Below are 16,011 nucleotides of genomic sequence, written 5' to 3'. Positions count from 1 at the left end.
CTACCTTCATTTCCTTAAAAGAAAAATGGGTCTCAAAGAGCATCAGTGGGAGCTGAGAACAAAAATAACACTTAACATTTATTTATTTTTATTATTTTTTTAATTTTTTAAATTTATTTTCAGCGTAACAGTATTCATTGTTTTTGCACCACACCCAGTGCTCCATGCAATCCGTGCCCTCTCCAATACCCACCACCTGGTTCCCCAAACCTCCCACACCCACCACCTCCCTGCCCCTTCAAAACCCTCAGATTGTTTTTCAGAGTCCATAGTCTTTCATGGTTCACCTCCCCTTCCAATTTCCCTCAACTCCCTTCTCCTCTCCATCTCCCCTTGTCCTCCATGCTATTTGTTATGCTCCACAAATAAGTGAAACCATATGATAATTGACTCTCTCTGCTTGACTTATTTCACTCAGCATAATCTCTTCCAGTCCAGTCCATGTTGCTACAAAAGTTGGGTATTCATCCTTTCTGATGGAGGCATAATACCTCATAGGGTAAATGGACCACATCTTCCTTATCCATTCGTCCATTGAAGGGCATCTTGGTTCTTTCCACAGTTTGGTGACTGTGGCCATTGCTGCTATAAACAGTGGGGTACAGATGGCCCTTCTTTTCACTACATCTGTATCTTTGGGGTAAATACCCAGTAGTGCAATTGCAGGGTCATAGGGAAGCTCTATTTTTAATTTCTTGAGGAATCTCCACACTGTTCTCCAAAGTGCCTGCACCAACTTGCATTCCCACCAACAGTGTTAGAGGGTTCCCCTTTCTCCACATCCTCTCCAACACATGTTGTTTCCTGTTTTGCTAATTTTGGTCATTCTAACTGGTGTAAGGTGGTATCTCAATGTAACATTTAACATTTATTAAACACTATATATAAACACTATATATACCAGACACTGTTTAAAATGTCTCACATATATTAGGTCATCTAGTCTTCAAAAGCATAGAAGGTTGTTTTATAAGGGAAGTTAGGGTCTTAGGTAAGGATCAATAAATAGGTTTTCTTAGAAAAGTGGAAAAATGGCTAGGATGTCCTCAGTAATGTTGAATAAAAAATAGTTTTATATTCTTGTATTATGCAATGTTCAATGAAGTAATGTGAAAATATTTCTTCAATCATTAGAAATAAACATACGCTAAACTGAAATGAATATAACAGAGCTAAAGATAAAAATTAAGCTACAAAGGATATTGTTATGTATTCACACATAATCTTTTTTTTTTTTTTTTTTTTTTTTTTTTTGAGAGAGAGAGAGAGAGAGAGCACGTGAGAGCATGAGTGGGAGAAGGAGAGAGAATCCTAAGCAGATTCTGTGTTGAGTGGAGCCTGATGAGCGGCCCTGATCTCAGGACCCCGAGATTACAAACTGAGTTGAAACCAAGAGTCGGACACTTAACCAACTGAGCTACCCAGGTGTCCCGTTCTTTTAATGGTTTCAAAGAATTGGAGGCATGTGCATGCAACTATGGCCTACATGTAATATGATCAGTGACAGGCACTGACAATGCAAGGCTTATTATATGGAAATCTGTGATATGAATTAATTTCTGAATGTCACATTCTGCTTTTTTACTTGTTTCTGGCACATATTACAATCAAAACACTTCACCCACAGTCACTAATGAAGTACTTACTGAGTGACTAAGTGTGAAGTACTATGAAAGGTACTTTAAAGACTAAAGGATTCAGCATGCTGCAATTGCTGTAACATCAAAAAAGTGAGTATCTAACAATGAGGATCTTTTACCTCACAAACGAAATCCTCCTAAATGAGATTCAAAACAAATGTCCACAGGAATTTTATAGCCATACTGAAAAATACTGCATTTTCTGAGTCTCAATCTGAATGAAGCTAATAGCATTAACTTTTGGAAGGGTTCTGAAAAACACTACAGTGTGGCAGAAAGAGTTCAGAACTTAAAACCACAGATCTCCGAATTAGGTGCCGAATCTTGGGCAAATCACTCACTTTGAGCTACAGGACTGCCCTTAACCATAATATGATTATCTACCCTCCCTTCTAAGTATTAAATGCAAAACACTTCAAAGCAAAATGACAAAATACATTGCTTTTATAAGAAAATCAAATATAAAACAAAGCACATGTCAACAATAACATAAGAAAAAAGTGGGATCCCAAAATACACCCATGTGGTCATTAGGTACCTCTTTCCTGATAATCCTCTATCAGAAATACAAGTATATCTAACAAGCAGCCTGGTGGTCAGCGTTGCACCTCAACCAAAAGCGAGCAATCATTATTTCAACGTGGTACCTTACCTAGTCATAAATTCCTCAAACTTGGAACTGGTAAGGTTAAGGCTGGACCAGTGTGTATCTGCCACAGGTTTGTGCTCTGGAGGACCCAGGTACGCAAGAAGTGTTGCCATCTTATCGAAAGGTCGTCTTCCAACAGCTTTGTGATCCCTAGATAAAGCAAACTACTTAGAAAACAGGAGCTGTTCACATTCAGCAGTATACATTGCTTTAGATTATCATTGCTTTTCTTCTTTCTGTCAGCTGGTGGTTCTTGCTGACTTGTAAATAGCACCAAAAAGACCTCACAAGGTCTTGTAAGATGGAGACATCTTAGAAATATGACCACTCCCCAAACTATAAAACTTACATAAAAAATTCTTTTCTTTTCTAGTATTCTTAATCTACTACCACTAAACAGGCAATCAGTAGTTAAAATAATGTTGTGATCCACTTTTTCACAAGATGAAAAGAATCCTTCTTGAGAAACCAGGCTTTGCTAATTGGGATATATTTGTCCCTCATATCAGATCTCTGCTTAATCAGGGTAAATATGGATTTTCAATAACAATTCAGCATTTAAAACTATACAAGAACAACAAAATACTGTTTCACAAAAAGCATCAAACTCCATAAACAATGAATCTTGGAACACTGCTTCAAAAACTAATGTAATTTATGGTGACTAACATAACACAATTTTAAAAAATCAAACTGGCAAAAATTATGTTTACTAATGCTAACTTTGGTGAGGATGTGTACACAGAGGTACTCTCACACAGAACTGATTAAAATGTAAATCAGCATGTACACCATGAAAAGTAATGTGGCAGTTATCTAGTGAAGTTGGGGCTGTGTGAAGCCCAGAACCCAGCAATTACACATTCAGGTAATACACAAGGAGATAAATATGAAGAATTTTATTACACTACTATTTAAAAGAGAGAAAAGCAAAAAACAAACCTAAATATCATCTAGGGAATGTGAAAATAAGTCCTCATACAGTGATCCAGTAAAACACTAACCTAACTTAAATAACCTCAGAATATTGTATGAAGAGACTATATTTAGTATATAATTTCTGCAAAATTTTCAAACACACAAAACTATGTTATACATACACATAATTTCCTTACTTTGTCAGTTATCTAGAGGGAAGCTGTATCTTTTCCCCCAAGAAATAAAATGTTATAAAAATTTGAAGTAAAACAGCAAACAAATGTCAAAGTTAGATGGTGGACATGGGTCTCTATTATATTATAACCTATACTCTTCTGTATGTTTAGAATGTGTATTTTTTTAAGACAACTGAATTAAAAAAAAACTGTAACATCAAACTACACAATTATGTATGTGAATTATGTAAGAGAAATGAATGTTTGCATTTAAAGGTTGCACAGTTTATTTTAGTGTGACACAGATAAAGCATGTTCAGTCTTTCTCTATTAGGGCACATATCAGTCATGCCCGTATCACTTTAATCCATTAACAATTCATGAAGGATTAAAATGTTCTCTTTTTTTTAAACCACCATCTCCTAATTAGTTAGCTTTAGCTTCATGGTCTTCTACTGCTCCCATGAATGAGTAAACCATTTTTATTAGCATTTAAGATTTTCTGGACTCAATTTACATTTGTAAGAGAACTCCTCACGCATAGGAACATGGATCCTTTATAAACATACACAACTAGAAAGGATAGCAAGTGATTCAGGCTACAAAGACTTTAACTAGGAACAGCTAATAAAACAATACCCAAGTTGACACTTTTTAATTACTGAGTGTTTTCTGCATAAAGCCTTATTTGCATATACTTGAGAGTTATCACAAATAGAACACTGGCAATGTTTTAATTATTATATTCCCAAGAATGACCTACTCTTCAAATTCAGATGCCAATACTCATTTGAGCTTCTAGTAAATTTAAACTTCTCCACATTGTGTGCACATCTGATGTTTTGCAAACCAGAAAAAAAACCCAAATGGCTAATTTGTGATTTCTCAGCTTAAACTTTAAAAAAAAAAAAAAAAAAAAAAAGTATGTATCACCGAGGTGGGCTTATAGATCATTTAATATTGAATGAACCCTTTGCCTATTTATTTTTGAAGAGAGTCTAGAGTTCTACATTTCTCTTTTCAAACCAGTTCTTATTCTGAGCAGATGCAAAATAAAAAGCATTATTCAGGACCAAATTGTTTTTATAAATTAAAACTAAAAGTTTTCAAAATCTCATGACTCTGAAATCCTACCTGTTGCTAGAAAGATACTGGCCAATTTTCTCTTGATTGTTCCAGAGCAGACGATGTAAAGCAAGCACATTGCCATCACTGATGAAGGAAAGACTATGATTTACTGCATCACTTGTAGGACAATCAGATGCTATATCAAGGAAAAACCTTAAAAAGTATAAAATCATTAGAATTTTTAAAACCAGATACACCCATATCTATGTTTGAATTAAATTCATATGAAGTAATTTTGTAAAATAACTGAGATTACAAGTATGGAGGATTAAGACATTATTCACACATGACTGTCATAAAACAAAACAAGACTAGAAAAGGAGAAAGTTGGCTTTCCATTTCTGATACCTGGCTGTGGCTTCAGAGTAGGTTTTAAAGTCAAACCACAACAAAATTTAGATGGATGAGACTTTGGATTGAAGCCAGTACTTTATAGATAAGGAAACAGAGACCAAGACAAGACAAAAGAAAGACCTCCCCAAAGTCATACAGACTATTAGGTCAGAGCCAGGAGTTTAACTTTTGTTCTCTTCACTTTCTATGGGTGGTCAATCTGCTAGAATATGAATCCTATGCTGACATTTGCTTTTCTCTCCAATATGGCTTGCAGTCCAACAATATATCTTTTGAACCCCAGCTACAAAGAAGTTGATATGGACCATAATGAAAAACTGGAAGACAGAGTTGTACATGTCTAGCTCAGACTATGAGATCAATTAGTTTCACATAACAGAAAAAGAATTCTGGACCTTAACTTATATTTACATATGCTATCTCACTTCATACTTTAAAGTCCACACTCAGGTAGGCAAAAAGTATTGTCCCTATTTACAGATAAACTAACAACTCAAACTCAACATAAAAAAAAAACTGTCATTATATGCTATTATGCATTATGTATACCATTTTGGTTTTAGTTTGTACAAGAAGGAATCTTTTTCTTCTTCCTCTCTTCCATATTGTAGTAACCTCAAATCCTTTCACAGATGTGTCAAAACTCCCTGCTGGTTTTCAAATATGGAAATCACTATTAAATTATAAAGAATATGGATTTATTTAGCCACTGTCTCTTATATAACTTAAGATTAACTCTGCTCTTGACCTAGAGGGGGAAGAGGCAAAAACCTACACAAAAGCTTCATGTAGACCTAGTACAGGGTAGGCAACAGACTTAAATGAAACTGACAGTACTGGAGTCAAAGAGAGCAATCCTACCTCCGTGCTGCATCAAAGTTGCTTTTCACAAAATCATTAAAAGGCCGCATATGTTCTTCTTTTGTGAACAGAACATGATTGGCAATACTCTGAAGTATCTAAATAATGGAACAGGGTTATAAATCAGATCATTCATTGTATGAAGTGTACACATTCATATATTCTTTAAAAAGTACTAATTGATATAATTTCTAGTGGTGATTAAATTATTATGTATTCTATAAATACTAGGTGTTGTTACTGGTCTTTCCCAAATATAATTACCACACATATGCATATGTAAATATATGTAAATATATGTAAACACATGTAAATGTATTATACATATTAAAATTTTAAATGTCTTTCTTAATAAAAATCATATATGTAAGTATATATTACACATATGTAAATATATATTATACATATTAAAATTTTTAAATGTCTTTCTTAATTAAAAAACATCATACAGCCTGCATTTCAGAATTTCCAGAATGAATACATAGAAAACTATCTTCAGAAGACATTTGCTAAGATTATTTTCCCATGATAATAAGGTCCATCAGGTATCAGTCTAGTAAATTCCTTTGTAATTTAACAAATAAAAATAAAACAAAAGCATTTAAGTGAGAACCACAGGGCATTTTAAAAATCAATTCAAGTGTAAGTACAATAAATATGAAAAACAGAAAGTCTAGTTGGAAGAGGAATTTTAAATAGATTATCAAAATAATTCTTCACCTTTGACATTAACTTCAAGCCCCTTTCGATTCTAGGTGGTGGCTTTTTATCTAAAATCCCTGCTTCATATGGTGAGACAATGGCAGGATTGATAAATCTGAGGAACATGGCACTTCCCACTGCACCGATGCTGTTCTGAGGGAAACGCTGGCTAACCACCTAAAAACAAGGAGTTGAAAATTGACTATATGGTTTGAACTTAAAAAGGAAATGGGAAGAAAAAGCTCAAGGGTCAAACTTTTGCACAAAAACTGAATAGATCAACCCTTGTAAACGACACATTTCTATTTTTTCTTAACTCCCAAAACATCAGTAAATAAAGTTTATCCCCAATTCTTGCCCTCCGTCCTTTTAAAGGACAACAAAGACATCTTCGAAGAAAGAAGAACCTCATGAATGAGTTGTATAGGAGAGACCTGAAAAAAGATCTTACATTTGTCATCGTTGTTTATACTGCAAGTTTGATAAGTAACAAAAGCAGACCAAATTTTCACACAACGATTACCATATTTTACTAAGATTAACAGACATGAGAGTGCGGTCAACTCTTCCAAGACGAGGCTAAGTTTGCAACAGCATACCCCCAAACATCCAGTATCTAATAGTAAATACTTACATTTTGTTGTATACCTGGTACAACTGAGTATCTTGAGCAAAATGCTTGCCACACACTAAAGTTAGTTTTTTAGATTCCTATCAAGAGAAAAAACTTACTTACAAGTAACATTACTGCCAGTTCCTTTTCTTCCTCAGAATTTGTTATAAGATAAGGACCTATTATTTAAATCATGGAGGAACAGGAATTCTTGGGGACCTAAAAGAAAAAAGGATCCCACCAGCAGAAAAAAGGACCCTTTTGTGAACCTCAGGGTATAATTCTGTCAAATAAAAGAAAGTTAAGGAAACAAGAAGCCATTGCCCACGCTGAAAAACATGAGTCGAATATTTAAAATGATTTCTTTTCTCTTTCTTTTTATAAAACATTCTACCTTGAAGGTAAAGTAATAGGCACATTAGACTGGGGAAAGTGTTAGGCCACCAGCTCAGCATCCACCTCTTTTCAGTGACTCCTGTTTGAAGTTAACATATGAAAATCAGATTATTCTAAAACTCACATTTTTTTTTCAAGAACGTATATTTATTTTTCAAGAACACTTTTGTAACATATTAATCTGCAAATGCTCTTGCTTAGTGTAGCTAACTGCTGCTTAAACCAGTGGTGGCTAGGGCAGCAAAGCCACAGCACTCCATGCAATATTCAAAGATTCTAGGGACAAACGCACATTTCAGAGGATATTGGGAGAAAATGGGATTTATGTGCAGAATCTCACATAACTCTAGTTTACTTTATGATGCCTTAATAAAGTAATACCTCTTGTCACGAATTCACACGACTCACTGACTCCAGATTAATTCTGGGAAGAATAAGGATTATTTCATTTCTTTCTATGCCTTTTAGTGTTTCATGTGGTGTACATTTTTAATGTCTTCTTTCTTTTCCACTACCCAAGATCTCTAAATAGTCTTCTACCATATCTGACAGAGAATTCATAAATGTAAGATTTCAGAGAATGATCTTTTAAGCCGAAGAATATCCCTTTAAGAGGTGGTAACAGACAGTAGTTGTACTAATATATTCTCACCTTCATTTATACTACGCAGCTCAGGGAGCTTTCGTCTTAAAGTCCTCTGAGTGCTACTGCATGAAGGACAACCTTACACTTAAGAGGAAGCTGGTGCAGATGGCTAAATACAGCAGCCTTACTAGAATAGCTTGAAAACCCAAATACTGTTTGAGAATTATTTTTGGCTGAAATACAGTTTTAGAAATAGAATTAAGAAGAAAATTCCAGTGTTTTTACCACTCTGGTACAGTATTTAACCTTTTGGGATGTAGGAGCAGAAAAAATGAATATATACATTTATGCAGACAAAATTTTTCATACAATTTCAGAATGTTCAGGGACCACCATTGCTACTGAGTGGTTCTTTTAGAACTCCCAAATTTTAATCTTAAAACAGAAGAAACTAATCAACAAACCTGCAGAATTTTAAAGCTTTAAGTAATGAGTTAGCAAGAAGAGGACTAAAAACTGCTTTATATTTAATTTCAAATAGTTTGTTTTAAAAGAATAAGCATATATTCAGTTTAATCCACTAAAATTCTGAAACAGCTTTTAAAAAATTAAAAGACATCATTTGGTTTCCAAGAACCATTTATAAAATACTAACCTGCTGTGAAAGTACCTCATAAAAACCAGCACATTTTTGAAAGATGCTACTTATTAGTTTTGTCTAGAACAAAAAAATTTTAAAGTGTAACTCAAATTTATACCTGATTTATAGTTAATACTATTCAACCTCAGAATTTAATGAAAATCTGAGATATTTCCCAAAGGGAGAATATTGTCAAACTTCTGAAAAGTACTACATCTCTACTATCCTCCACAACTTCAAAATTAATTCTTGTCAAAACTCAAAGGACCCATACTTCAGAAACACGGAGAATCAATAAAAATGCTGTATAACAAGTTTCATGAGACAATTTACAAAAATAATTCTTTTTATATCATCATTAATAAACACCAATGTAATTTTACTTCATAGTATACATACTCAAGTTGCGTTTTTTATTTTTAATCTAGAAAAATCTAATTTAGATCCCAAACACATTCTGCATAAATGGTCAAAGTTGGGCTAGTCTGTATGCTAAAACCAGTTATCAGTCAAATGTTCTCGTTACTCCCCTTAGTAAAATCTGAACAACATGGTACAAATAAATAGTCATAAACTTTACAACAGCAAGAGGATCACTACCCACACATGCTTGATTACCTGAATGAGGTAGACAGTAAACTTCTCAAAGGAGATCTAATTATACATTATATGTTTGAGTAGAATAAATGGAATTATCTATAATATAACTACACAGCTAATAAACCAGGAGCCAAGACCTTCTCTATTTTACATATTCCAATCCATTACACATACACCCCCCCCAAAGAGCTTGCTTTTTAAAGATTATTAGATTCTTAAGCCAACAACTGCATAAACCAACATTTTAAATTTATGATGACTATATTGTCTTCATACTTTGGAATACATTCTAAAATACCTCAAATTACCAATTAGTTTCCCTTTGTTTCCATAAGGACCTCATAACACCTGTGCTGAGAAATATATTCCAAAACTCAGCATTACCCAGAAACTTAAAAAAAAAAATTTGAAAAATAACACTAGTAGAAAATAACATTTCAAAGAACAATTTTAGACAAAATCTTAATTAAAAAAATGCAGTGTTAGGAGGCTAGAAAACATGCTCTTAGAGAAATACAGAGAGCTGGAATTTTAATTTATGTGATATACTACACAATGCCATTAGTAAAACACTGAACAAGAGTGTTAGAAATAGTAAATTCCAACAGTGATGGTGTATATATGTTAAACCCACATACGCTGAGAATTAGAAGCATTAGAAAGAAATGTTTTTAAGCAAGACAGCCATCTAATCCAATCCATTTGCTCACAGCTGACCAAACTTACTTAACATACTCAAAATCTCAAAATGCACATAAAAGCGTAGGTGTCTAAATTTTAATTTAGTTCTGAATTTGAAACAGGAACTTATTATGTGTCAAGTTTTAGACAAAGAATGAAAGATGAAACCAAATGTCTATTTTAAATTTTACCTTTGTATGTAAACTACTTACATGACTCCTAAAGGTTTTTTTTTTTTTTTACATCTTTCTCTAAAATCATTTGGATTATACAAACAAAGATTAATACTCAACCTGATAAGTCATAGTGATAATGGCAAATTCAAAATGAATGCATATTAGGACCAAATTCGTGGGGAAGAAAATAATAATGATTACTATAATTTTCTTCCCTTAATTAGGGCAGGTTCATAGAAACAGGCAGTATATTCTTATGTTAGCAAAATGAGGTGTTTCTTTACAAATAATGGAATCACTGAGTTTTCCTTTATTTCAAAAGTACTATATTCTCAATCCCAATTGTTTAATAATGACTTTCTCTAAGGTAAAGGTTTACCATTAGGATTTTTATAATCTAAGCACAAATATCTAGATTCTGCCTGAGGTTATTTAGATAAAAATATAAGGAGTAAAAAAAATGAAACCTTTAGGTAAGATTTAGAAAGTGACACGCTCCCTCCATAAACTTTTTTTTGCCCTCCATATACTTCTAACAATGAAGAAAAACTTTCACCTCTAGGAAAAGAAACCACTCACATTACCTGCAACAAGAAGCAAGAATGAAGAGAGTCAGCATTTCCTAAGGCCTTGAAATTAAGTTTCTTTTGCATTCATTCATAATTTTAAACATAACAATAATAAAATTAGACCAGGGAGATCCAATGCAAAAAATGCCCCCAAAATGCCTTTGGGATAAATCAAACCAAAGGAACACAGAGAATGTTTTGATGTAACTTAATTCCAGGGTTAATTGAAATGAAAGCTATTTTGTGCCAGAATTAGTAGAATGATTTTACAGTGAAGGTCAAATAGGCTGAAGTGAAGATGTTCTCAACAAACAGCAAAAGATTTTTGTTTTGCTTTGAAAGAAACAGCTAATAAAAAGTTCTCCAAACTTACTGATTTTTTGTTTTCCTTTTTTTCTTTTACTGTAGCTTTATTCAGTAGGGAGTGGCAAGTTGCCTACAGAACAGAGATGAGCACAAACAAGTCACAGCACCAACTACATACAGCAACAAAAACAATGTTGGCTTGTACATAAAATTACATGATCAAATGTAACACAAATGGAATCAACAAAAAATTAGAAATCGATTTTGAGGGATGAATTTTATTTCTGGATTTTAATTTTTATTACATTTTTAAGCCAAAGCACTAAATAAACAGCAAGAAATGTTGAGACAATCATATCTACTATTTCTGGCTATAAATCACAGAAAAGTTCTCCCCAAGTAAATTTGAGGATATTTAAGATCTACATTTAATTCCTAGCTTTTGATAAATTTCATATAAGATGTTCATTACAAGTAGATCACACACTCAAAACACTTCTATGTGTCTACATAATTTTTCTCCATAAATACTTCTCTGTGTATCCTTCAATTGACTTAAAGTTCTTTTTTCAGTAGCTGGCATTTAATTTAGACCTACTGATTTAAAAAATAAACATTAAATGGCTAAATATAATGGTTAAATTCACTTTAGAGATTATGAATTAAAAATCTCTAAGAAAGAGTCTCTTAAACTTTCACATATTTTTCTGTTTGCAGGCTACTTCCTGAAAAAGTTCTAATCAGAGGAGGTTAAAAGTTCTGCAACATTTGGAAGAAGAATGTTACCAGCTCAACTAGAAATAAGCATTAATTAATATTAAAGTGAAGAAACTGCAGAGAAAATATAGAGTAAAACTATAAGCCCACTTAAAATTTTTCACATATTTGATTACCAGAATGTATCAAAAAACAAAACACCAAAAAGGAAAACAAAATGAAACAAAACAAAAAACCACCACAGTTCTGAGTTCCTTTTAAGCCAAATAGTTCTTTCATATCATATCATACCATATCTACACGCACACACACACACACACACACACAAACACTTATATTAAAGTTAGGCTCCACACCCAGTGTGGAGCTTAAACATGGGGCTTCAACTCACCATCCTGAGATCAAGACCCAAGCTGAGACCAAGAATCGGATGCTTAACCAAGTGAGCCACCCTGCCACCCCTAGGACAGAGTTCTTTTAACTTTTAAATTAAGACTCCTGGTTGGAGTAGACTAAGCACAATTTTTAGTATCTTTAAAGCGAAGTTAAATCCACCATTCATGGAATTTTATTCTAGGAATTCAGTGCATTCAGCACCATAACCTTAAAGTTACTTCGATATTTATTTGTTCGTCCGTCCATCCATCCATCCATCCATCCACCCACGCATCCATCCAAGGAGTTATTGTGCATCCAACATGCTAGATACCATCCTAGGCATCAGAAATAGCAGTAAAACAAGACAACACCATCCTTTCAAACTTAAGGGTCTTTGGTTCAAACTTTAGACTATATACAAAAGTACTGGTAACCAAACAGATCACTAAAATGCAGTTTCATGCAACTTTTTTCCAATTATGGTATATAATTAGCACTTATAGACTTAAAAAATTAGTGTAAACTACTTTCGCTTGGAGAAGCAGATTTACTGAGAAAAGATGGCATTTACTTCGAATCATAATATTTAGCTCTTCCTCAGAATTCTCTCACCATAACTAAGAGGAAATCCATTCTGGGAACTGTTTTCTCATCATAGGTATCTCTTGCTTTTCAAAAGTTTGCTTTCACAAAAGACCTAACTTAGTACCTATTTCTGCTAACTGAAAGGAACCCAAAGAGGCTTTTGCTTTTACAGGGAAAGTAGCGAAAAGCGACTATTGCAATCAGTGCTCGTTTTGCAACAAGCCATTAGAGAGGCAGCACACACCCCAAACAGCAAGTGGCTGCCAAGTTCCTTCCCCAGGAGCTACACTCAGCATCTCTGCATCAAGTTGCCACAGCTTTGAACTTGTCTCTGAGTATCGTGCTTTATCTTGATTTATTTTATCCGTTAAATAACGAATTTTATTTATCTGTGCTTTATCTCAATTTATTTTATCGTTAGCAAGATGTGTCCTAGGGTATCAGGAAAGCCTAGGAGTTTTTAAGGGTGTTACACTTGGCATAAAGCTGAATGCAATTAAGCATTTCAATTGTGGCACATTAAAGACACTGTGTGTACACTGAACCTGCCTGCACCCACCCTTCATACCGCTGACTCAGAGAGAAAGAATCTTGAAAGTTGCTGAGGTTACTAACTGGTTCTGCCAGTAGGAAAGTGGTCTCTTTTAGTCAGCATCCGGAAATGGATGCAATGGAAAGTCTACTGCTTGAGTGGATTGATGGGTGAACAAAGCATGGTGTTCCATTAAGTTATCTTACACTTCAGGAGAGATTAATTTTTTTAGTAAGCTGAAACAGAAAGTATTGGACAACAATGACCAAAGTGCTGCAAAAGTATAATTTAAAGGTACACATGGGTGGTCTGATCAGTTTTGAGGTAAGGGTAGCTTCATAGCTCTAAGGGTACTGGAGAGAGTGCTTCAGCTGATACTAAAGCTACTGAAAAAGTTCCAGAACTGACAAAAACAATCATAGCAAAAACAATCATATAAGCAAGTGTTTAACTTCAATTTATGATTGGAAAAATTGCTGAGCAAGACATTTATTTCAATAGAAAAAAAGCAGACTAAGGGACACAAGGCACCAAAGGACAGGTTTGATGCCCACTATTAACACCACTGGTGATGCTATACTTAGGCCTCTACTAGCGTACCACCAGAAAACCCAAGGGCACTCAAAGGCATTGATAAGACTACTTCTTGTGTTTCATTCACATCCAAGCAGTTGGAATATCCAAGTGATTTTTTTCGAAGCACATGAGTACATTAGTCCTTTTGCTGAAAATACCGTAAAGAAAATAACCTTGGTAATAAGTGTCTTTTGATTGTTGATAACTGTGCTGCTCATCCACCTGGCATTACTGAGTATGGCAGTAACATTCCTGTGTGTTCTTCCTGCCAAATAGGATGTTCTTGATACAACCATGGGTCCTAGGCCTACTCACCACAATTAAGGCTTTCTATATGCAAAACGTGATGCATCCTCACAGTAAGTGCATTTGACAGAGAAGCCAATTCCAAAGCATGTACACCAGGGATCTGGAAAGACTACAATATAAAACTGGCAATCACCAACTTTGGAGGTGCTCTTGATAAGTTAACAAGTTCTGGATGTGAAATGGTGCTGAGAGGATGGTCTCCTGAAGCAGGAAACAATTTTAAATGTTTCAAACCAACAACAATAAATACAGCAATACTGACTTCAGCTAAGGAGGCTTGGTTTGTGGAAACTGATGAAGACCCCATGGCGTCCCATGATCAAGAACTGACAGATGAAGAGCTGATGCCACCGCAAGAGCAAAGAACACCAATCCATACTCAACACCACAGTGAACGGCCTAGAAGTTTATTCAGGAACTGAATGTGAAGCACGTGAGATTTTTGTGACGATGGACAGTGCTGCCATGACTGCAGGAAAGTATGGCTTTAATTTTGAAAGGGCATGTAGGTTTAGGGGCAGGTTTACAGAATGTCTTGAATGCCTACAAATAACTGCAGCATAGAAAAATCTGAGAGGCTAAGCAGTTGAGCATACTGTCGTATTTCAAGCTTTCCACACCAGCCACAGTAGCCACAGCAGACGATGAACCTCAGCCTTTGACATCGAGGGAGGCAGACATAGAAGAAGGTACAAACGTCAGTGACCTGCTTGCACTGATGAATTTAGACAATGATGAGATGTTAATATATGACACTCTTCCTCTCCCTCCTATACTCTATACTCCTCTACCGCTCACCACCCCAACCTCCAACACCCCAGCCTAAAACACCACCATCACCACCTGTCAGCCCTCTGGTGTGCTTGCTGTCATCCCAATTCTGGTAAAATGAAACTACACAGTACATAAATTATTTATACTCTATACAGACTGTGTATTTATCGTATTATTCCTGTTTTTACTATACGTTAATGTTATTTTAGGTAATTTGTTTTATTTGGCATGATTTGGCTGGTTGTTTTGGAAGTCTGGGAATACTAAAAAATGTCCCATATAAATTAACGGTAATTGCTTCTTCCCTTTATGCCACTTTGGCTTATAAAAAGATTTCACAGGAACATTACTTTGGGATAGCAGGGAAAACCTGTCTTCAAAAGCTACAAGGAGGAAAAGTAGAAATAAGTACATGAGGAAATGTCTCAATTATAAATTTAACACATGTTCACAGTTGGCTATCCCTACAAAATCTTAAGCCAGTCCACTAAGTAAGGGGACATACAAAATAAGAGACCTGGTTAAAGCATGATTCAAAAAAGGCTTAAGAGTCAAAAAATATAAGCTCAAGAAAAGGGAACTAACACCCAGAGAAGTTTATTACCTAGCAATATCCTCACTTAGCTTTCAAAATTTTCCAAGTCCCAAAGCAGGAGCCATATTTACTCGAGGAAATAATGAACTACTATCCCTCCCAGCAGAACGCAGAAGTACAAAGGTACTATTATGTTATTGCCAAAGTCAAAAGGGCAAAAGAAAGCCAGAAAAAGAAAGATGAACAAAAAAGCAAACTAAGGGGGAAAACTACTTTTGGTAGGAGACTCAATGAAAGAATAACTTGAGATAAAAGCTTTTTTTCTTTCTTTTAATAAATGTGAAATTCCCTGTTATCATTCACTTATTAAAAAACAAAAACTTATTTATAAATATAACACTTTTGTTCTATAGTACTCCCAACAATAAACTTCTCCAACACTTCAAAACAACACACTAACACAATATTTAAATAATATTCTTAAAGAGAATAATTTTATGTGAAATATTAATATGATAATTCAGGTCTGTTATAATACAGTATATTTTATTATGGAGTGCTTTAAAAAGCACAACACATAGAGTTTAATAAGCCACAAATGATCACCTTA

General features: G+C 34.4%; 1 protein-coding gene across 2 annotated transcripts in view; it reads right to left on the bottom strand.

The window, feature by feature from the left end:
- Nucleotides 1-16,011, bottom strand: part of LOC111151595 (neurofibromin 1) — a 270,567-nt gene that overhangs the window by 103,739 nt on the left and 150,817 nt on the right. Inside the window, exons 31-35 of one of the 2 annotated variants that reach the window (XM_022509675.1) lie at nucleotides 11,063-11,125; nucleotides 6,447-6,605; nucleotides 5,727-5,824; nucleotides 4,518-4,664; nucleotides 2,293-2,439 (exon numbers count right to left, since the gene is read on the bottom strand). In XM_022509675.1, the coding sequence (XP_022365383.1) occupies nucleotides 2,293-2,439; nucleotides 4,518-4,664; nucleotides 5,727-5,824; nucleotides 6,447-6,605; nucleotides 11,063-11,125 (614 nt within the window). The remainder of the gene's footprint in view (nucleotides 1-2,292; nucleotides 2,440-4,517; nucleotides 4,665-5,726; nucleotides 5,825-6,446; nucleotides 6,606-11,062; nucleotides 11,126-16,011) is intronic. The other variant, XM_022509676.1, reaches the window with a different exon arrangement.

Source organism: Enhydra lutris, unplaced genomic scaffold (assembly GCF_002288905.1).
Source record: "Enhydra lutris kenyoni isolate GAN:26980312 unplaced genomic scaffold, ASM228890v2 scaffoldscaffold26, whole genome shotgun sequence".
Lineage (NCBI taxonomy): Eukaryota > Metazoa > Chordata > Mammalia > Carnivora > Mustelidae > Enhydra > Enhydra lutris.
This window is presented reverse-complemented; position numbering and strand designations above follow the sequence as displayed.